This window comes from Pseudopipra pipra, chromosome 26 (genome assembly GCF_036250125.1).
Source record: "Pseudopipra pipra isolate bDixPip1 chromosome 26, bDixPip1.hap1, whole genome shotgun sequence".
NCBI lineage: Eukaryota > Metazoa > Chordata > Aves > Passeriformes > Pipridae > Pseudopipra > Pseudopipra pipra.
Window position 1 is genome coordinate 875,351 of NC_087574.1, and position 22,919 is coordinate 898,269.

Here is a 22,919-nt window from a genome sequence, read left to right on the forward strand (position 1 = left end):
TGCTGGGCTTTGGGCTGGGCAGTGTCATGTGGTGCAGAGGTGCCTTGTCTGCAGGGGGTTTGGGTGCAGGACTGCTTCTCATGTGTGTCTGCTTTGTGCTTCTCCCTGCCCTGTGTGCCAGGTGCCCCTGTGAGCCAGAGACATGTCGTGCTGCCAGCCCTGCAACCCTTGCTGCCAGCCCTGCGGCCCGACCCCGCTGGCCAACAGCTGCAATGAGTGCTGTGTCAGGCAGTGCCAGAGCTCCACTGTTGCCATCCAGCCCTCTGCTGTGGTGGTGACCCTGCCCGGGCCCATCCTCAGCTCCTTCCCACAGAACACCGTGGTGGGATCCTCCACCTCCGCTGCCGTTGGCAGCATCCTCAGCTGTGACGGAGTGCCCATCAACTCCGGGGGCTTTGACCTCTCCTGCATCACCAACCGCTACAGGTGTCGGCCCTGCTAAAGCTGCTGGCAACGTCCTGGGGCAAGAACCTCCAAGACATTTGATCATGGTGCTGCACTGAAAACAGAACTCCGGCACATTGTGTTTCGAGCTTCATGATGATGTTTCCTTCTCCCGCTCTTCCATCTCTTTCCTTTGCTTTCTGTGTCTCCCTGGGCCAGCCAAGGGGGATCTATTGCCCTTTCTGCCTCTGCAGAGCAGGCAGATGGACACCCTGCTCCACTGCATCTTAGTGGCTGCTCCTTTTGCTCCCTGTGAGCCACCTCCTTTGCTTCTTTAGACTCGTTAAAGTTGTGCATCCAAACCTGGGCCTCCACATGCTCCTTTTTTTCTTTAGCAGCTCTTCCAATCTGATCGGGGAAGAAGGTGAAGGAAGCAGACAATGGAACTCCCTCTTGTGCCCTTTCCCTTGGAGCTGGAGAAAACATTTCTGGCTGCTCCACAGCCAATGATCGTTAGGGACCCCATGGCTCCAAAGGGTGGCAGGAGTGAGGAAGGGAAACAACAATGTCAGTGGAAAACCCACAACATCACCTCTTCCTTCTCCCCCCTGCTTTACCCACTCTGGAGTCCATGCCCAGCACACAGGAGCACAGGCAGATGAGATACGTACCTCCTACAGTCCCTCAGCACAGGCAGGCAAAGCCTCTGTGCAGACATGCAGGGCTGAGGTAATTCACAGCTTGGGATTGGTATCAGCCACACTCAGGCTATGCAATGGTAAATGACATTTGGCTGAGTTTTTGCAAATGACTTATGGCTTCACTAGTAATTGAAAATATCCCTCCCATATATGGATGTCTGTCATCAATGTCTTCCTGACTGAATCCCTTGACCAAAGCAATGCCCAAGAGGAGCAGTCAAGGAAGGCAGACCCTGGGGAACAAAGGTGGTCTGTAATGGACAGCCCACAGATCAAAGAGTCATAAAATGGTTTGGGATAGAATGGATTGAAAGAATCATCTAATCCCACCCACCTGCTGAGGGCAAAAATGCTTTTCACTAGACCAGGCTGCTCCAAGCCCCGTCCACCCTGCTCTGAACACTTGAAGGGATGGAGCATCCATAAGCTCTCCATGCACCCTCATGTTCCCGTGCATCACCACCCTCACAGGGAAGAATTTCTTCCTAATATTTAATCTAAATTTACCATCTGTCAGTTTAACTACATCCCCACCACTACAGGCCCTTCTGCACAGCCCTGCCCTTTAGTGCACCCATGGAATTCCCAGTGGAGAACATATATATAACCATATCCGTGAGAAATTGGGATGTGCTTGGCTGATGTCTTATTTATCTCCCGGTGTTGATGACATGAAGATGCCATACACTGCAGGCAGGGAGTATGGAGCGGCGAAGGATGCCAAAACTGAAACCATACACGGTTGAAAGCTCAACAAAAACAATATTTATTACCAAGAGGTGGCCAACAAAACAAGAACACGAGAGAGACGAAAGGGGAGGAAAATAAGCCCTCAGTACGACTCCCCCTCTCACTCAGATGATGCTTACGAAGTTTTCTTACCAACCTCAGAATGCCTAGAATTCCCCATAGCAGGAGCTGCACCCTCAGAGTGTCAGCAGGCTCACAAGATAGCGGGTGTCCCCCAAAAGGCGGCATTGTCCTTTGATGTGAAGTTTGAGTTCTGCTCCCAGCACGAGCTCTCTGCTTTTTATACAATTAATTGATGACGTTCTACCTGGGCAGGTGTGGCCAGCACCGCCCAACTAGAGGCCTTCGGTCTCTCCCTCCGTTATACAAGTGGCATCTCTTCTGCACATGTGTGGGTACTCTGGAATGTCCCTGCACCTGCATGCTGCACCTCAGGGGGGCTTTCCTAAATGAATCTGGGGGCTTACGTCATCCTCCTCCTCTTCACTTTCTTCTTCAAATGCCCTTGAAGGGCCACCAGCCAATAGTGAGGTACCAATTAATTACAGTTTATACAAGATGCTCCCTTCAAAGACTAAAGTTCTCGTTTATCAGTGCTTGTTTTCACATCACTTGGCAGGAAAAGAATAAATTCTCACGGGTGGCTGGACCAACCACAGACCAAAAAATAGCAGCATCTAATTAAGTACAAATACAGAGTAACACAAGGGGACTTGAGGAAGGGAACTTCTCTTGTGATAACCAAGACAAAAGAGAAGTGCCAATGGGTGAGCCAGCAGGACCAATTAGACTTCTGTCTCAGGTGGCAGATAGAGGTACCCAGAGGAATGTATGGAATATCCAGCACTTGCAGAGGCCAGTCCTGCTGCACTTGGAAGGGCACCATCCTGGCGTACCTGGGGTCCAATTTCCCAAGCCCAGAGTACAGTGTGGCTTGGATCAATTCTGGGCTGTGCCTTCCTGGGCTTAGTGTGAGTACTGGTCCACACAGTGGAACTGCCCAGACTGGTCCTGTTCCCTGCAGAGCCCATGGTGGGGAGAAGAAATACTCCTCTGACGGCACAGCCCTGCCCCTCAGTGTTCCCATGTGGTTGCCCATGGAGTGCAAGGTGTGTTGGAGGACAGATCTCCCGTGGCCAGAGACTCTTGGAAGACCAGGCACAGCCTGGTCAGGAAGTGAGAAGCACTGGGGTGTGAAGAGAGCTGGGGCTGGCCCTGCCTCAGAGCACTGGGTGAACCAGGGAAGATGAGTACGAGCAGGGTCATTCTCAGTGTTTGTGCTGGGATAGGGCTGGTGCCCGTCCTGTACCACTGAAGCTGCCCAGTGCCCAGTGAGGTGGACAAGGATGGTGCCTGTGCAGGAAAGCACAAGGGGAACTTCACATGGTCCATGGGGTGTTGTGTGCCTGAGCCATTATTTTGAGCCCAGCTTTGCCTTCAGGAGTTCCTTCTCCACAGCCAGGAGACCACAGAGAGCCAAGGGATGCCAGGATTTTCAGTTTTGCCTAGGGTTGAAGTCCCGGGTGAAAAAAGATATTTTCAGGGGTTATTGAAAACTGTTCCCAAATATGTGAATTGACAATGAAGACAAAAGTAATTTTCTCCACCTCAGGTAAGATGGACACCTTAAAAAAGCCATGAGGAGTCAAGGGGTCAGTAGCCTGGAAAGAGCCCAGGTGGCTTTGGGGATGCAGTGTGTGCCATCTGCCCAGTTCCCCTCTGCCTGTGAGTGGAGGTGTGGTGGCCAGAAAGTGGCACTGGGTGCTCAGCTGGAGCTGTGGTTGGCCCTGGGGGTGTTGGGTTCAAGGAATGGAGACTGCACTGCGTAGCCGGATCATGGCAGATACTGATCCCAGCCAGAGAGTTGTCTCAGCCCTGGATGTCTGGAGAGGAGCCCTGCCAGGGCCTGAAGGACTGTGAGAGGTATGGGTGTCATCTGCCATTGGCCATGTGTGCTGCTCATGGGCACTAGAAAGGGCAATGGAGAAGAGGAGAAGGAAGAGATGAAGCTGTGGGCTTTCCCCAGACACTGTGGTTTCCCATCCTCACTGCTGCCACCCTTTGAGCCATGGTGTCCCTAAAGCAGTGCAGTTAGCGGGGATGACTTTGACAGCTCTATCACAAAATGCACAAAACAAAACCCATTGCAGTCTGCTTCCTCCACCTTTCTTCCCTGAATAGGCTGAAAGAGATGCACAGATTGAAGGAGGACTCTGAGGCTCAGGTTTGGATGCACAACAACTTTAATGAGTCTAAAGAAGAAAACAAGGTGGATCACAGAGAGCAGCCACTAAGATGCAGTGGAGCTCCTGCAGAGTGTCCATCTGCCTGCCCTGCAGAGGCAGAAAGGGAGACAGATCCCCCTTGGCTGGCCTGGGGAGACACAGAAAGCAAAGGAAAGAGATGGAAGAGTGGGAAAAGCAAATACTGTCCTGAAGCCTGAAACACAATCTCCTGGAGTTCTGTTTTCAGTCCAGCCCCATGTTGTGAGGTCTTGGAGGTTCTTGCCCCAGGACGTTGCCAGCAGCTTTAGCAGGGGGGACATCTGCCACGGTAGCAGTTGGTGATGCAGGAGAGGTCAAAGCCCCCGGAGTTGATGGGCACTCCGTCACAGCTGAGGATGCTGCCAACGGCAGCGGAGGTGGAGGATCCCACCACGGTGTTCTGTGGGAAGGAGCTGAGGATGGGCCCAGGCAGGGTCACCACCACAGCAGAGGGCTGGATGGCAACAGTGGAGCTCTGGCACTGCCTGACACAGCACTCATTGCAGCTGTTGGCCAGCGGGGTCGGGCCGCAGGGCTGGCAGCAAGGGTTGCAGGGCTGGCAGCACGACATGTCTCTGGCTCACAGGGGCACCTGGCACACGGGGCAGGGAGAAGCACAAAGCAGACACACATGAGAAGCAGCCCTGCACCCAACCCCCCTGCAGACAAGGCACCTCCTGCACCACATGACACTGCCCAGCCCAAAGCCCAGCAGCCTCCTCAGCCAAGTCCCAGCCTCTCTCTGCACAACACCTTCTCTCCCCTTCCCTCTCCCAGCAGAAGCAGCTCCCAGCCCTGGAGTAACACAGCCCATATCAGCTGAGACCTGCAGTGAGGAAGGACGTGGTCTTGAAGCAGGAGGAGAAGGAGAAGAGGCTTCCCACTCACCTGATTCCTGAGGAGAAGGAGGTGAGAGAAGTGGATGCAAGAGCAGAGACTTGGGCTGCCTTTTATAGCAGTCCTGCACTGCCCCAGGCCCACAGGCACCTTTGTGCAAGTCATAATTTTCTGACCAGCTCATGTCAGTTGTGAACCATCCCAGCTAATGGTAGGGGCTGTGTCCTGGTTTCCTGCACTGCTGCCTTTTCATTTCCTGCCTAATTCCTCTTGCCCTCCTATATGAAAGCTTCTGGAAGTGCCAGAATAGGAGGCACAAAGACTTCTTGGGCAGAAAGACGTCAGCACAGGCAGAAGACTCAGATCAAGGGCTGTTGGCATTCCGTGTGGGCAGGTGATGTTCACCTGGGTTGTTCCTGTGGTCTTGTTTGTGGCAAAGGTGTCAGGAAATGGGCATCACTCTTTTGCTTCTTTCCTGCATGCCCAAGAACTGCCATGTTTGGGGACATTACAAAGTTTCTGGATCTTTTTTCCTTCTTCCACCATCCTCTCACACTAACATCTGCTGTCTGTGTCTTCCCAGCCACCCTCGTGGGGTCCTGTCACCGTCCCTCCCTCTGCAGGGCAAGCAGATAGACACCCTACATGAGTCCCTCTGTCTTTTAATGGCTGTTCATGGGGCTCTCTGTGCCACCTCCTTCTCTTCCTTAATCTCATTACATTTGTTGTTCCTCCAAGCCTGGGCCTATGAATCCTCCTTTGATTTGTGGCAACTTTTTCTGCATCTTGCGGTGTCCAGAGACCAAGGCTTCACTTTCCCCTTCAGCTAGTGAGACCGGCTGCCCAAGCACTGGTGTCTGTTGCCAGCACCCAAATCATCTCCAGTTCCTCTTCACTGTGCCTGTGACCCCCACAGACAAGCCCGGCACGTGGGTCCTTGTTCCGAGAAAGTCTCGGTCCTCTTGGCAGACCCCACTGAAGTACTAAAATACTGGGAAGAGGTCCTCCCCAGGTCTCCTGTTCTCCAGGGAGAAAAGGCCACACTCCTTCAGCCTTTCCTCACAGCACAGGTTCTCCAGCTCTCTGGTCATCTTTTGAAAAACACAATCTGGTGGGAGCAGCTGCTGGATCAGGATAAGCACCGGCCAAGCCAGGGAACTTGGGTCTCAGTGGTGTCTTTCCTGATGCAGAACAGCCAGCCAGCAGGAGAAACACCTGGGTTGAGATGACAACAAGCCCAATGTCCACGGGGTTGGGGCATGCAGGAAGCAGGTTTTGTTCTTCATGGGGGGGGGGGGAAATGGAGCGGTGTGCGGATGGTGACATCTCGATTACAGGACATCCCTGAGAGGATCATGAACTCAGTGGTAGCCAGGAAGAAGGAGAAAATGACGGTTTGCTGTTTCTTGCTGAGGTAGAGATAACTTCCTTCACAGGTTTTGGGATGGGATTATGTTTTGAATTTTTGCTCAAAACAGAGTTGATAATGCAGAGGTGTTTCTGCTATTGCTAAGTTTGCAGAGAGCCAAGACCTTTTCAGCTTGTCCTGCTGCCACGCTGGCAAGGAAGTTGGGGGTACATGGGAGGCTGGGAGAAGACACAGCCAAGACAGGTGACCCAAAGTGATCCAAGGGATATTTCAGACCATGTGGCACTATACTCAGTATAGAAAGGTGTGGGAAGAAGGAGGAGGGGGGGACATTTGGAGACATGGTGGTTTTGTCTTCCCGAGCCACCATTCATCAGAATGGGACCATGCTCTTCTGGAGATGGCTGAACACCTGCCTGCTCATGGGGAGCAGAGAATAATTAATTCTTTGTCTTCCTTTGCTTCTGTACACAGATTGTGCTTTCCCTATTAAACTGTCTTTATCTCAACCCACAGATTTTCTAGCTTTTCCCCCTACCACTTCTATCCTCAATCCTGTTGGTGGGGGAGTGAGTGAGTGGCTGTTAAGCCTTGGTTACTGGCTGGGGTTGATGTTTAGTTGCCAGCCAGCAGGCAAAACAAATGGTTACCCTGGTGACAAGGAAGGTCTTCATCGCCTTGGATGCAGCAGTGGTGATGGACCAGATCTCCACATGGGAAATCCAATGGGGAAGAACAAATGCACGAAGGTCTGCAGGTACTGATTGCTCCACACAGTGACAAGGAGGAGGCCATTCCGCACCAGGGTTAGAAGATCCATGGAGAAGAAAAGGCTCATTGCATGTGTGGTAATTTCTGGTTGCACTGACTTCTCCATTCCCTCACAATTACTTGTTCAATTCAAGTGCCCACTGCTGCTGGTAGCTACACCGTCATAGAAGGAGGAAAATGCTTTTAGGATTGTGGAGTCCAATTGTAAGCTGAACACTGCCCACTCCACCACTAACCCCTGTTCCCTCGTGCCACATCTAAGCTTTCAAAGATTTTCAGAGGAGAAATTTTTCCTAAGATCCAATCTTAACTTCCCCGGGTGCAACTTGAGGCCATTTCCTCCTGTCCTGTCCCTTCTTACTTGGGAGAAGACACAACAGCCACCTCGCTCCAACCTGTTTCCAGAAAGTGATAAAGAGTGATAAGGTCTCCCCTGAATCTCCTTTTTTCCAAACTAAATAAATCCGGTGACTCTCTACAAGGTAGACCATGGGTGGAGATTTCATCATGTGAGATTGGGGAGGGGCGAGAAGGCTGGTTGAGAGCTACCATTGTCTGTGCCCAGAGGAGCTGAGCTCTGCTGGGACAACCACTGAGCCGAGCATTCCTCCACAGAAAATAATTCATTCATGAAAACATGACATTTATTTGCCATATTGTCAAGGGAAGGACTCACAGCTGTTGCTTTGTGTTTGGGGGAACCAGCCTGACGACGGAATGGATGGAAAGCTGTCCCTTTGGGGTTTGAGGCATTCCTGAGACAATGCTGCCTCACCCTAACAGACAGGCCAAAAGATGCAAATTTGGAGAAAACACTCTGATCCCTTTCCAGAGAAGTAAAGGAAGGTGGTGGGCATGGCCTTTCTTCCTCATCCCATTCACAGACCAATTGACTCTCCACATGGAAGAGAGACCAGGCACGGCTCTTCAGTTCCTACAGGAGGGCAGCACCTCTGACCAATAATGAGAGGATGTGCTTGTGGAAAGGTCAGAGCACTTGGCCATGGATGCCAAATCCCAGTGCCCTCAGTCCCAGCAATGACCTGTCTCCCAGCTCTTGGGCTTGCATGTCATGGCCCTCCTCTTTCCTCCATAGGGAGTCCAAGACATCCAGCACCTTCCTGCTCTACTCACCAAGTCTCCATCTCACCCAGAGCAAAGAGCAGGCTCTGAAACTGGGCTGCTCATCACTGGCCTGGAGCCACTAAACATCAAGGCTCTGCAGAGGAGATGCAGAGGACCACCCTGGCAGGGCAGGACTCCAGCACACCTTGGAAGGACAGAGGACCCAGAGAGGGCACAGAGGGGGCATGACACGAAGGACCCAGTGCACTGATCTGAGAGTACAGAGTTGCCCCAATAGGGTCAACCCCCCAGCAGAAGCCCACTTGAGTATAAGAGTGACCAGCACAGAGATGAGGTGGAAGCAAAGGGAAAGGATGTGTCATGTCCCCTCCCATGGCAGTCCTTGGGCACATGTACAAGAAGCACAAGAGCAGTGTCCATTTCCTGACAACTTTGCCAAAGACAAGACCACAGCAATGACCTTGGGGCAAATCACCTGCCCTCAAGCCTTGCCAACAGCCCTTCATCTAAAACTTCTTCCTCTAATGGCATCTTTCTGCCCTACAAATCCTGGAGTCACTCATCCTGGCACTTAGAGAGATGGTGCTTCATGTAGGAAAGCACTTGGCATGTACCAGGAAATGAAAAGGCATCAGTGCAGGAAACCAGGACACAGCCCCTACCATTAGCTGGGATGGTTCACAACTGACATGAGCTGGTCAGAAAATTATGACTTGCACAAAGGTGCCTGTGGGCCTGGGGCAGTGCAGGACTGCTATAAAAGGCAGCCCAAGTCTCTGCTCTTGCATCCACTTCTCTCACCTCCTTCTCCTCGGGAATCAGGTGAGTGGGAAGCCTCTTCTCCTTCTCCTGCTTCAAGACCATGGTTTTCCTCTACTGCAGGTCTCAGCTGATATGAGCTGTGCTAGCCCAGGGCTGGGAGCTGCTTCTGCTGGGAGAGGGAAGGGGAGAGAAGGTGTTGTGCAGAGAGAGGCTGGGACTTGGCTGAGGAGGCTGCTGGGCTTTGGGCTGGGCAGTGTCATGTGGTGCAGGAGGTGCCTTGTCTGCAGGAGGGTTGGGTGCAGGGCTGCTTCTCATGTGTGTCTGCTTTGTGCTTCTCCCTGCCCTGTGTGCCAGGTGCCCCTGTGAGCCAGAGACATGTCGTGCTGCCAGCCCTGCAACCCTTGCTGCCAGCCCTGCGGCCCGACCCCGCTGGCCAACAGCTGCAATGAGTGCTGTGTCAGGCAGTGCCAGAGCTCCACTGTTGCCATCCAGCCCTCTGCTGTGGTGGTGACCCTGCCCGGGCCCATCCTCAGCTCCTTCCCACAGAACACCGTGGTGGGATCCTCCACCTCCGCTGCCGTTGGCAGCATCCTCAGCTGTAATGGAGTGCCCATCAACTCCGGGGGCTTTGACCTCTCCTGCATCACCAACTGCTACCGTGGCAGATGTCCCCCCTGCTAAAGCTGCTGGCAACGTCCTGGGGCAAGAACCTCCAAGACCTCACAACATGATGCTGCACTGAAAACAGAACTTTAAGACACTGTATTTGGAGCTTCATGATGATGTTTCCTTCTCCCGCTCTTCCATCTCTTTCCTTTTTTTTCTGTTATCCTTCGTCCCTCTACAAGGCAGGCAGATGGAAAACCTGCAGGAGCTCCACTGCATCTTAGTGGCTGTTCCTGGGGCTTGTTGTGAGCCACCTCCTTTTCTTCCTTAGACTCAATAAATCTGTTGTGCATCCAAGCCTGGGCACCGAACTCCTCCTTTATTCTGTGGCAACTCTTGCATTGTGCTCAGGGAAAATGTTGCACAAAACAGACCTTGGGAGTCCCTATAGTGCATTTTACTTTGTGCCTTTTCTGTTGGAGCTGTCCAAAATATCCCTGACTGCTTGACGGACAAAAGCCATCAGGGAATCACTGACCCCAAAGGCTATCCGGAGTGGAGAAGGAAAAGAACACTTCCTGGAGACAGCCCACAACCTTGTCTCCTCCTTCTCCTCCCCTCCATTCCATTGTCTGGAGTCCATGCCCAGCACACAGGAGCACAGGCAGATGAGATACGTACCTCCTACAGTCCCTCAGCACAGGCAGGCAAAGCCTCTGTGCAGACATGCAGGGCTGAGGTAATTCACAGCTTGGGATTGGTATCAGCCACACTCAGGCTGTGCAGTGATAAATAACTTTTTACTGCATTTTTACAGATGACTTATGGCTTCACTAGTAATTGAAAACACCCCTCCCATGTATGGATGTCTGTTATCAATGTCTTCCTGACTGAATCCTTGGAACAAAGCAATGCCCAAGAGGAGCAGTCAAGGAAGACAGAAACTGGGGAACAAAGGTGGTCTGTAATGGACAGCCCACAGATCAGAGTCATAGAATGGTTTGGGATAGAGTGGATTATATTTATCATCTAACCCCACCCATCTGTCAAGAGAAAGGATAGTTTCACTCAACCAGGCTGCTCCAAGCCCCATCCACCCTGCTCTGAACACTTGAAGTGATGGAGCATCCATAAGCTCTCCATGCACCCTGTTCCAGTGCATCACCACCCTCATAGGGAAGAATTTCTACCTAATATTCAATCTAAATTTACCATCTCTCAGTTTAACCCCATTCCCCTTTGTCCCACCACTACTGGCCCTTCTGCACAGCCCTGCCCTTCACTCACCCATGGAATTCCCAGTAGAGAACACACATATCCATAGCTGGGAGAAATTGGGATGTGCTTGGCTGATGTTCTATTTATGTCCTGGAATTGATCACCTAAAGATACACAAACTGGTGACAGGGAATAACAAGAAAGGGCTTGTGGAACTGAACTACTTCTCTTGTCATCTCGAAAGAAATGAGAACGACCAATGGGTGAGTCAGCAGGACCAATTAGACTTCTGTCTCAGGTGGCAGATAGAGGTACCCAGAGGAATGTATGGATTATCCAGCACTTGCAGAGGCCAGTCCTGCTGCACTTGGAAGGGCACCATCCTGGCGTACCTGGGGTCCAATTTCCCAAGCCCAGAGTACAGTGTGGCTTGGATCAATTCTGGGCTGTGCCTTCCTGGGCTTAGTGTGAGTACTGGTCCACACAGTGGAACTGCCCAGACTGGTCCTGTTCCCTGCAGAGCCCATGGTGGGGAGAAGAAATACTCCTCTGACGGCACAGCCCTGCCCCTCAGTGTTTCCATGTGGTTGCCCATGGAGTGCAAGGTGTGTTGGAGGACAGATCTCCCGTGGCCAGGGACTCTTGGAAGAGCAGGCACAGCCTGGCCAGGAAGTGAGAAGCACTGGGGTGTGAAGAGAGCTGGGGCTGGCCCTGCCTCAGAGCACTGGGTGAACCAGGGAAGATGAGTACGAGCAGGGTCATTCTCAGTGTTTGTGCTGGGGTAGGGCTGGTGCCCGTCCTGTACCACTGAAGCTGCCCAGTGCCCAGTGAGGTGGACAAGGATGGTGCCTGTGCAGGAAAGCACAAGGGGAACTTCACATGGTCCATGGGGTGTTGTGTGCCTGAGCCATTATTTTGAGCCCAGCTTTGCCTTCAGGAGTCCCTTTTTTTGCAGCCAGGAGACCACAGATAGCCAAGGGATGCCAGGATTTAGAGTTTTTCTTGGGACTGAAGTCCGAGGTGTAAAAAGATGCCATTGAAAACCATACGCAAACGTGAATTAATGAGGAAGCGAAAAGTCATTTGCTCCAATTCATGGTAGATGGACACCTGAAAAAAATCCATGAGAAAACAAGGGATAATTGTCTTGCAGAGAGCCAAAGTGACTGTGGGATTGCTCTATGCATCATCTGCCCAGTTCCCCTTTGCCTGTGAGTGGAGGTGTGGTGGCCAGAAAGTGGCTCTTTGGGCACTGGGTGCTCAGCTGGAGCTGTGGTTGGCCCTGGGGGTGTTGGGTTCAAGGAATGGAGACTGCACTGCGTAGCCGGATCATGGCAGATACTGATCGCAGCCAAAGAGTTATCTCAGCCCTGGATGTCTGGAGAGCAGTTGGGCCCTGCCAGGGCCTGAAGGACTGTGAGAGGTATGGGTGTCATCTGCCATTGGCCATGTGTGCTGCTCATGGACCCTGAACAGGGTAATGGAGGTGAGGAAACGGAAGAGATGAGGCTGTGAGCTGTCCCCTGACACTGTTGTTTCTCTTCCCCATTTCTACCACGCTTTGGAGCCATAGTCTCCATAAAGACCTTTTCCTATGGAATAGCTAGGGATCTCTTTGAGAGCTCCAATGTGAAAAGAAGAAAGTAAAATGGATGCAGGGAGATCCACACTCTGCTTTCTGCAACTTTTACCCTAAACATACTGGAATAATTGCACAGATTGAAAGAAGACTCTGAGGCTCAGGCTTGAATGCACAACAACTTTAATGAGTCTAAAGAAGCAAAGGAGGTGGCTCACCGAGAGCAAAAGGAGCAGCCACTAAGATGCAGTGCAGCTCCTGCAGAGTGTCCATCTGCCTGCACTGCAGAGGGAGAGAGGACAACAGATCCCTCTGGGCTGGTCTGGGGAGACACAGGAAGCAAAGGAAAGAGATGGAAGAGTGGGAAAAGCAAATAATGTCCTGAAGCTCGAAACACAATGTGCCGGAGTTCTGTTTTCAGTCCAGCCCCATGTTGTGAGGTCATGGAGGGCCTTGCCCCAGGACGTTGCCAGCAGCTTTAGCAGGGCCGACACCTGTAGCGGTTGGTGATGCAGGAGAGGTCAAAGCCCCCGGAGTTGATGGGCACTCCGTCACAGCTGAGGATGCTGCCAACGGCAGCGGAGGTGGAGGATCCCACCACGGTGTTCTGTGGGAAGGAGCTGAGGATGGGCCCGGGCAGGGTCACCACCACAGCAGAGGGCTGGATGGCAACAGTGGAGCTCTGGCACTGCCTGACACAGCACTCATTGCAGCTGTTGGCCAGCGGGGTCGGGCCGCAGGGCTGGCAGCAAGGGTTGCAGGGCTGGCAGCACGACATGTCTCTGGCTCACAGGGGCACCTGGCACACAGGGCAGGGAGAAGCACAAAGCAGACACACATGAGAAGCAGCCCTGCACCCAACCCCCCTGCAGACAAGGCACCTCCTGCACCACATGACACTGCCCAGCCCAAAGCCCAGCAGCCTCCTCAGCCAAGTCCCAGCCTCTCTCTGCACAACACCTTCTCTCCCCTTCCCTCTCCCAGCAGAAGCAGCTCCCAGCCCTGGGCTAACACAGCCCATATCAGCTGAGACCTGCAGTGAGGAAAGACATGGTCTTGTAGCAGGAGGAGAAGGAGAAGAGGCTTCCCACTCACCTGATTCCCGATGAGAAGGAGGTGAGAGAAGTGGATGCGAGAGCAGAGACTTGGGCTGCCTTTTATAGCAGTCCTGCACTGCCTCAGGCCCACAGGCACCTTTGTGCAAGTCATAATTTTCTGACCAGCTCATGTCAGTTGTGAACCATCCCAGCTAATGGTAGGGGCTGTGTCCTGGTTTCCTGCACTGATGCCTTTTCATTTCCTGGTACATGCCAAGTGCTTTCCTACATGAAGCACCATCTCTCTAAGTGCCAGGATGAGTGACTCCAGGATTTGTAGGGCAGAAAGATGCCATTAGAGGAAGAAGTTTTAGATGAAGGGCTGTTGGCAAGGCTTGAGGGCAGGTGATTTGCCCCAAGGTCATTGCTGTGGTCTTGTCTTTGGCAAAGTTGTCAGGAAATGGACACTGCTCTTGTGCTTCTTGTACATGTGCCCAAGGACTGCCATGGGAGGGGACATGACACATCCTTTCCCTTTGCTTCCACCTTGTCTCTGTGCTGGTCACTCTTATACTCAAGTGGGCTTCTGCTGGGGGGTTGACCCTATTGGGGCAACTCTGTACTCTCAGATCAGTGCACTGGGTCCTTCGTGTCATGCCCCCTCTGTGCCCTCTCTGGGTCCTCTGTCCTTCCAAGGTGTGCTGGAGTCCTGCCCTGCCAGGGTAGTCCTCTGCATCTCCTCTGCAGAGCCTTGATGTTTAGTGGCTCCAGGCCAGTGATGAGCAGCCCAGTTTCAGAGCCTGCTCTTTGCTCTGGGTGAGATGGAGACTTGGTGAGTAGAGCAGGAAGGTGCTGGATGTCTTGGACTCCCTATGGAGGAAAGAGGAGGGCCATGACATGCAAGCCCAAGAGCTGGGAGACAGGTCATTGCTGGGACTGAGGGCACTGGGATTTGGCATCCATGGCCAAGTGCTCTGACCTTTCCACAAGCACATCCTCTCATTATTGGTCAGAGGTGCTGCCCTCCTGTAGGAACTGAAGAGCCGTGCCTGGTCTCTCTTCCATGTGGAGAGTCAATTGGTCTGTGCATGGGATGAGGAAGAAAGGCCATGCCCACCACCTTCCTTTACTTCTCTGGAAAGGGATCAGAGTGTTTTCTCCAAATTTGCATCTTTTGGCCTGTCTGTTAGGGTGAGGCAGCATTGTCTCAGGAATGCCTCAAACCCCAAAGGGACAGCTTTCCATCCATTCCGTCGTCAGGCTGGTTCCCCCAAACACAAAGCAACAGCTGTGAGTCCTTCCCTTGACAATATGGCAAATAAATGTCATGTTTTCATGAATGAATTATTTTCTGTGGAGGAATGCTCGGCTCAGTGGTTGTCCCAGCAGAGCTCAGCTCCTCTGGGCACAGACAATGGTAGCTCTCAACCAGCCTTCTCGCCCCTCCCCAATCTCACATGATGAAATCTCCACCCATGGTCTACCTTGTAGAGAGTCACCGGATTTATTTAGTTTGGAAAAAAGGAGATTCAGGGGAGACCTTATCACTCTTTATCACTTTCTGGAAACAGGTTGGAGCGAGGTGGCTGTTGTGTCTTCTCCCAAGTAAGAAGGGACAGGACAGGAGGAAATGGCCTCAAGTTGCACCCGGGGAAGTTAAGATTGGATCTTAGGATAAACTTCTGCTCTGAAAATCTTTGAAAGCTTAGATGTGGCACGAGGGAACAGGGGTTAGTGGTGGAGTGGGCAGTGTTCAGCTTACAATTGGACTCCACAATCCTAAAAGCATTTTCCTCCTTCTATGACTGTGTAGCTACCAGCAGCAGTGGGCATTTGAATTGAACAAATAATTGTGAGGGAATGAAGAAGTCAGTGCAACCAGGAATTACCACACATGCAATGAGCCTTTTCTTCTCCATGGATCTTCTAACCCTGGTGCGGAATGGCCTCCTCCTTGTCACTGTGTGGAGCAATCAGTACCTGCAGACCTTCGTGCATTTGTTCTTCCCCATTGGATTTCCCATGTGGAGATCTGGTCCATCACCACTGCTGCATCCAAGGCGATGAAGACCTTCCTTGTCACCCGGGTAACCATTTGTTTTGCCTGCTGGCTGGCAACTAAACATCAACCCCAGCCAGTAACCAAGGCTTAACAGCCACTCACTCACTCCCCCACCAACAGGATTGAGGATAGAAGTGGTAGGGGGAAAAGCTAGAAAATCTGTGGGTTGAGATAAAGACAGTTTAATAGGGAAAGCACAATCTGTGTACAGAAGCAAAGGAAGACAAAGAATTAATTATTCTCTGCTCCCCATGAGCAGGCAGGTGTTCAGCCATCTCCAGAAGAGCATGGTCCCATTCTGATGAATGGTGGCTCGGGAAGACAAAACCACCATGTCTCCAAATGTCCCCCCCTCCTCCTTCTTCCCACACCTTTCTATACTGAGTATAGTGCCACATGGTCTGAAATATCCCTTGGATCACTTTGGGTCACCTGTCTTGGCTGTGTCTTCTCCCAGCCTCCCATGTACCCCCAACTTCCTTGCCAGCGTGGCAGCAGGACAAGCTGAAAAGGTCTTGGCTCTCTGCAAACTTAGCAATAGCAGAAACACCTCTGCATTATCAACTCTGTTTTGAGCAAAAATTCAAAACATAATCCCATCCCAAAACCTGTGAAGGAAGTTATCTCTACCTCAGCAAGAAACAGCAAACCGTCATTTTCTCCTTCTTCCTGACTACCACTGAGTTCATGATCCTCTCAGGGATGTCCTGTAATCGAGATGTCACCATCCGCACACCGCTCCATTTCCCCCCCCCCCCCATGAAGAACAAAACCTGCTTCCTGCATGCCCCAACCCCGTGGACATTGGGCTTGTTGTCATCTCAACCCAGGTGTTTCTCCTGCTGGCTGGCTGTTCTGCATCAGGAAAGACACCACTGAGACCCAAGTTCCCTGGCTTGGCCGGTGCTTATCCTGATCCAGCGGCTGCTCCCACCAGATTGTGTTTTTCAAAAGATGACCAGAGAGCTGGAGAACCTGTGCTGTGAGGAAAGGCTGAAGGAGTGTGGCCTTTTCTCCCTGGAGAACAGGAGACCTGGGGAGGACCTCTTCCCAGTATTTTAGTACTTCAGTGGGGTCTGCCAAGAGGACCGAGACTTTCTCGGAACAAGGACCCACGTGCAGGGTTTGTCTGTGGGGGTCACAGGCACAGTGAAGAGGAACTGGAGATGATTTGGGTGCTGGCAACAGACACCAGTGCTTGGGCAGCCGGTCTCACTAGCTGAAGGAGAAAGTGAAGCCTCGGTCTCTGGACAGCATAATGTGCCCGGTGGCCAGTCATGTGGATAAAGGTGGTGTCTCTGCCCTGAACTGTGGGCAGCAGGAGCATGTGTGGAACCTCACAGGCTTCACGGGACACTCTGTGCCTGAGCTGTTATTTTGAGCCCAGCAGTGCCTTCAAGAGTTCCTCTTCTGCACACAGGAGACCACGGATATCTGAGGGATGACACAAATTACAGCATTATTCAAGGCTGAAGGCCAGGGTCTGAGGAGAAAGTCTTAATAAAAAGGGATAAATGTTGTCATCAATAGTGAGGCTAGAGGTCACATGCACAGGGAAGATGGACACCTGACGCAAGCCATCTGGGCCTTTTGGATATGTTGGCTTCAAAGAAATAGGGACTTCATGGCACAGTTGGAGTGTGACTGTTACCAATCCGAACTGCTGAATCCCCCGAGGCCTGACTGTATCAACAACCCCTGGGCCCTGCCAGGCACTGAAGGACCACCTGAGGTGCAAGTCATCAGTTCCTGTGGCTGGTCATGGACCCTACACGGGGTGATGGAGGGGAGGAGAAGGAAGCGATGAGGTTGTGAGCTGGTCCAAGGCATTGTTTTTTCCCATCCCCACTGCTGCCAATCGTTGGAGTCAGGCTCTCCCTGATGGCCATTGGCCATGGAGTAGCCAGGGATGTCTCCATCCACCTCCAAGGGAGGGGGCACAAAGGAAAATCACTGCAAGAAGGCCCACCCTCTGCTTTGTCAAACTTCATCCCAGAGGAGACTGGGGGAGTTGCCACAGAACAAAGGAGGATTTAGAGGCCCAGGCTTGGACGTGCAACAAACCTAATGAGATTAAGGAAGAGAAGGAGGCGGCTCAGAGAACCCCTGGAGCAGCCACCAAGATGCAGAGGAGCTCGTGCAGGGTGTCCATCTGCCTGCCCTGTAGAGGGAGGGAGGGTTACAGGTGGCAACTTGGGTGGCTGAGCAGACACAGACAGCATATATAAGAGAGTGAGGAGGGTGGAAGAAGGACAAAAAGTCCAGCATCCCTCACATGTGCACTCATGGCCTCTCACACAGCAGTCTTGGGGCATATGGGCAAAAAGCACAAAAGTGGTGCCCATTTCCTGTCATCTTTGCCACAAATAAACCACACAGAAATGACCCAGAAGAACATCACCTGTAAACAAGAGATGCCACCAGCCTTGATCTGAGCCTTCTGCCTGTGCTGACATCTTTCTGCCCTGCAAATCCTTGACCCACTCATCCTGGCACTTCCAGAAGCTTTCATATAGGAGGGCAAGCGGAATTAGGCAGGAAATGAAAGGGTATCAGTTCAGGAAACCAGGACACAGCCCCTACCATTAGCTGGGATGGTTCACAACTGACATGAGCTGGTCAGAAAATTATGACTTGCACAAAGGTGCCTGTGGGCCTGGGGCAGTGCAGGACTGCTATAAAAGGCAGCCCAAGTCTCTGCTCTCCCATCCACTTCTCTCACCTCCTTCTCCTCGGGAATCAGGTGAGTGGGAAGCCTCTTCTCCTTCTCCTCCTGCTTCAAGACCACGTCTTTCCTCACTGCAGGTCTCAGCTGATATGGGCTGTGTTACTCCAGGGCTGGGAGCTGCTTCTGCTGGGAGAGGGAAGGGGAGAGAAGGTGTTGTGCAGAGAGAGGCTGGGACTTGGCTGAGGAGGCTGCTGGGCTTTGGGCTGGGCAGTGTCATGTGGTGCAGGAGGTGCCTTGTCTGCAGGAGGGTTGGGTGCAGGGCTGCTTCTCATGTGTGTCTGCTTTGTGCTTCTCCCTACCCTGTGTGCCAGGTGCCCCTGTGAGCCAGAGACATGTCGTGCTGCCAGCCCTGCAACCCCTGCTGCCAGCCCTGCGGCCCGACCCCGCTGGCCAACAGCTGCAATGAGTGCTGTGTCAGGCAGTGCCAGAGCTCCACTGTTGCCATCCAGCCCTCTGCTGTGGTGGTGACCCTGCCCGGGCCCATCCTCAGCTCCTTCCCACAGAACACCGTGGTGGGATCCTCCACCTCCGCTGCCGTTGGCAGCATCCTCAGCTGTGATGGAGTGCCCATCAACTCCGGGGGCTTTGACCTCTCCTGCATCACCAGCTGCTACCGTGGCAGATGTCCCCCCTGCTAAAGCTGCTGGCAACGTCCTGGGGCAAGAACCTCCAAGACCTCACAACATGATGCTGCACTGAAAACAGAACTTTAAGACACTGTATTTGGAGCTTCATGATGATGTTTCCTTCTCCCGCTCTTCCATCTCTTTCCTTTTTTTTCTGTTATCCTTCGTCCCTCTACAAGGCAGGCAGATGGAAAACCTGCAGGAGCTCCACTGCATCTTAGTGGCTGTTCCTGGGGCTTGTTGTGAGCCACCTCCTTTTCTTCCTTAGACTCAATAAATCTGTTGTGCATCCAAGCCTGGGCACCGAACTCCTCCTTTATTCTGTGGCAACTCTTGCAGTGTGCTCAAGGAAAATGTTGCACAAAACAGACCTTGGGAGTCCCTGTAGTGCATTTTACTTTGTGCCTTTTCTGTTGGAGCTGTCCAAAATATCCCTGACTGCTTGACGGACAAAAGCCATCAGGGAAACACTGACCCCAAAGGCTATCAGGAGTGGAGAAGGAAAAGAACACTTCCTGGAGACAGCCCACAACCTTGTCTCCTCCTTCTCCTCCCCTCCATTCCATTGTCTGGAGTCCATGCCCAGCACACAGGAGCACAGGCAGATGAGATACGTACCTCCTACAGTCCCTCAGCACAGGCAGGCAAAGCCTCTGTGCAGACATGAAGGGCTGAGGTAATTCACAGCTTGGGATTGGTATCAGCCACACTCAGGCTGTGCAGTGATAAATAACTTTTTACTGCATTTTTACAGATGACTTATGGCTTCACTAGTAATTGAAAACATCCCTCCCATGTATGGATGTCTGTTATCAATGTCTTCCTGACTGAAACCTTTGAACAAAGCAATGCCCAAGAGGACCAGTCAAAGAAAGACAGACCCTGGGGAACAAAGGTGGTCTGTAATGGACAGCCCACAGATCAGAGTCATAGAATGGTTTGGGATTGAACGGATCATATTTATCATCTAACCCCACCCACCTGTCAAGAGAAAGGATAGTTTCACTAGACCACGCTGCTCCAAGCCCCATCCACTCTGCTCTGAACACTTGAAGGGATGGAGAATCCATAAGCTCTCCGTGCACCCTGCTCCAGTGCATCACCACCCTCACAGGGAAGAATTTCTACCTAATATTCAATCTAAACTTACCATCTCTCAGTTTAACCCCATTCCCCTTTGTCCCACCACTACTGGCCCTTCTGCACAGCCCTGCCCTTCACTCACCCATGGAATTCCCAGTGGAGAACACACATATCCATAGCTGGGAGAAATTGGGATGTGCTTGGCTGATGTTCTATTTATGTCCTGGAATTGATCACCTAAAGATACACAAACTGGTGACAGGGAATAACAAGAAAGTGCTTGTGGAACTGAACTACTTCTCTTGTCATCTCGAAAGAAATGAGAACGACCAATGGGTGAGTCAGCAGGACCAATTAGACTTCTGTCTCAGGTGGCAGATAGAGGTACCCAGAGGAATGTATGGATTATCCAGCACTTGCAGAGGCCAGTCCTGCTGCACTTGGAAGGGCACCATCCTGGCGTACCTGGGGTCCAATTTCCCAAGCCCAGAGTACAGTGTGGCTTGGATCAATTCTGGGCTGTGCCTTCCTGGGCTTAGTGTGAGTACCGGTCCACACATTGGAACTGCCCAGACTGGTCCTGTTCCCTGCAGAGCCCATGGTGGGGAGAAGAAATACTCCTCTGACGGCACAGCCCTGCCCCTCAGTGTTCCCATGTGGTTGCCCATGGAGTGCAAGGTGTGTTGGAGGACAGATCTCCCGTGGCCAGGGACTCTTGGAAGAGCAGGCACAGCCTGGCCAGGAAGTGAGAAGCACTGGGGTGTGAAGAGAGCTGGGGCTGGCCCTGCCTCAGAGCACTGGGTGAACCAGGGAAGATGAGTACGAGCAGGGTCATTCTCAGTGTTTGTGCTGGGGTAGGGCTGGTGCCCGTCCTGTACCACTGAAGCTGCCCAGTGCCCAGTGAGGTGGACAAGGATGGTGCCTGTGCAGGAAAGCACAAAGGGAACTTCACATGGTCCATGGGGTGTTGTGTGCCTGAGCCATTATTTTGAGCCCAGCTTTGCCTTCAGGAGTTCCTTCTCCACAGCCAGGAGACCACAGAGAGCCAAGGGATGCCAGGATTTTCAGTTTTGCCTAGGGTTGAAGTCCCAGGTGAAAAAAGATATTTTCAGGGGTTATTGAAAACTGTTCCCAAATATGTGAATTGACAATGAAGACAAAAGTAATTTTCTCCACCTCAGGTAAGATGGACACCTTAAAAAAGCCATGAGGAGTCAAGGGGTCAGTAGCCTGGAAAGAGCCCAGGTGGCTTTGGGGATGCAGTGTGTGCCATCTGCCCAGTTCCCCTCTGCCTGTGAGTGGAGGTGTGGTGGCCAGAAAGTGGCACTGGGTGCTCAGCTGGAGCTGTGGTTGGCCCTGGGGGTGTTGGGTTCACGGAATAGAGACTGGAGTTCAAGGAATGGAGATCATGGCAGATACTGATCCCAGCCAGAGAGCTGTCTCAGCCCTGGATGTGTGGAGAGCAGCTGGGCCCTGCCAGGGCCTGAAGGACTGTGAGAGGTATGGGTGTCATCTGCCATTGGCCATGTGTGCTGCTCATGGACCCTAAAGGCTCTAATGGAGGAGAGAAGGAAGAGAAGCGGTAATGGCCTGGTTCAAGGCAGTTTGGTTCCATTTCTCACTGCTGCCACCCTTTGAGCCATGGTGTCCCTAAAGCCCTAAAGGTGCAATTTCACTGTGCAGTTAGAGGGGAAGATTTTGACATCTCTGTCACAAAACGCACAAAACAAAATCTACTCAAGGGAATTCCAACCTATAATTTCACCAGTTTCTACCATGAGCAGATAGATGAGTTGCCACAAAAGATATGAGGACTCAGAGGCCCAGACTTGGATGCACAACAACTTTAATGAGTCTAAAGAAGCAAAGGAGGTGGCTCACAGGGAGCAAAAGGAGCAGCCACTAAGATGCAGTGGAGCTCCTGCAGGGTGTCCATCTGCCTGCCCTGCAGAGGGAGGGAGGACAACAGATCCCTCTGGGCTGGTCTGGGGAGACACAGGAAGCAAAGGAAAGAGATGGGAGAGCGGGAGAAGGAAACATCATCATGAAGCTCGAAACACAATGTGCCGGAGTTCTGTTTTCAGTCCAGCCCCATGTTGTGAGGTCTTGGAGGTTCTTGCCCCAGGACGTTGCCAGCAGCTTTAGCAGGGCCGACACCTGTAGCGGTTGGTGATGCAGGAGAGGTCAAAGCCCCCGGAGTTGATGGGCACTCCGTCACAGCTGAGGATGCTGCCAACGGCAGCGGAGGTGGAGGATCCCACCACGGTGTTCTGTGGGAAGGAGCTGAGGATGGGCCCGGGCAGGGTCACCACCACAGCAGAGGGCTGGATGGCAACGACGGAGTCCTGGCACTGCCTGACACAGCACTCATTGCAGCTGTTGGCCAGCGGGGTCGGGCCGCAGGGCTGGCAGCAAGGGTTGCAGGGCTGGCAGCACGACATGTCTCTGGCTCACAGGGGCACCTGGCACACGGGGCAGGGAGAAGCACAAAGCAGACACACATGAGAAGCAGCCCTGCACCCAACCCCCCTGCAGACAAGGCACCTCCTGCACCACATGACACTGCCCAGCCCAAAGCCCAGCAGCCTCCTCAGCCAAGTCCCAGCCTCTCTCTGCACAACACCTTCTCTCCCCTTCCCTCTCCCAGCAGAAGCAGCTCCCAGCCCTGGAGTAGCACAGTCTGTGTTAGATGAAGCAGGTGGAGAAGGGGCTTCCCACTCACCTGATTCCCGAGGAGAAGGAGGTGAGAGAAGTGGATGCAAGAGCAGAGACTTGGGCTGCCTTTTATAGCAGTCCTGCACTGCCCCAGGCCCACAGGCACCTTTGTGCAAGTCATAATTTTCTGACCAGCTCATGTCAGTTGTGAACCATCCCAGCTAATGGTAGGGGCTGTGTCCTGGTTTCCTGCACTGATGCCTTTTCATTTCCTGGTACATGCCAAGTGCTTTCCTACATGAAGCACCATCTCTCTAAGTGCCAGGATGAGTGACTCCAGGATTTGTAGGGCAGAAAGATGCCATTAGAGGAAGAAGTTTTAGATGAAGGGCTGTTGGCAA

At 52.5% G+C, this 22,919-nt stretch overlaps 6 protein-coding genes across 6 annotated transcripts; 3 read left to right on the forward strand and 3 right to left on the reverse strand.

Annotated features, from left to right (window-relative positions):
- Window positions 1–142: 142 nt before the first annotated feature.
- On the forward strand, window positions 143–442 carry LOC135402800 (feather keratin Cos1-2-like). The gene has a single exon (XM_064636259.1). It carries the CDS (start codon window positions 143–145, stop codon window positions 440–442), a length of 300 nt encoding a protein of 99 aa, XP_064492329.1.
- A 3,922-nt stretch (window positions 443–4,364) lies between these two features.
- LOC135402801 (feather keratin Cos1-2-like) lies at window positions 4,365–4,670 on the reverse strand. The gene has a single exon (XM_064636261.1). The coding sequence runs from the start codon at window positions 4,668–4,670 to the stop codon at window positions 4,365–4,367; it is 306 nt and encodes a 101-aa protein (XP_064492331.1).
- Window positions 4,671–9,299: 4,629 nt separating this feature from the next.
- Window positions 9,300–9,605, forward strand: LOC135402802 (feather keratin Cos1-2-like). The gene has a single exon (XM_064636262.1). It carries the CDS (start codon window positions 9,300–9,302, stop codon window positions 9,603–9,605), a length of 306 nt encoding a protein of 101 aa, XP_064492332.1.
- A 3,200-nt stretch (window positions 9,606–12,805) lies between these two features.
- Window positions 12,806–13,105, reverse strand: LOC135402803 (feather keratin Cos1-2-like). The gene has a single exon (XM_064636263.1). It carries the CDS (start codon window positions 13,103–13,105, stop codon window positions 12,806–12,808), a length of 300 nt encoding a protein of 99 aa, XP_064492333.1.
- A 5,381-nt stretch (window positions 13,106–18,486) lies between these two features.
- On the forward strand, window positions 18,487–18,792 carry LOC135402804 (feather keratin Cos1-2-like). Its single transcript, XM_064636264.1, has one exon. The coding sequence runs from the start codon at window positions 18,487–18,489 to the stop codon at window positions 18,790–18,792; it is 306 nt and encodes a 101-aa protein (XP_064492334.1).
- Window positions 18,793–21,692: 2,900 nt separating this feature from the next.
- Window positions 21,693–22,919, reverse strand: LOC135402898 (feather keratin Cos1-2-like). Its single transcript, XM_064636426.1, has 2 exons — window positions 22,586–22,919; window positions 21,693–22,325 (listed from the first exon to the last, which is right to left on the reverse strand). Exon 2 carries the CDS (start codon window positions 22,302–22,304, stop codon window positions 22,005–22,007), a length of 300 nt encoding a protein of 99 aa, XP_064492496.1. The 5' UTR covers window positions 22,305–22,325; window positions 22,586–22,919; the 3' UTR covers window positions 21,693–22,004.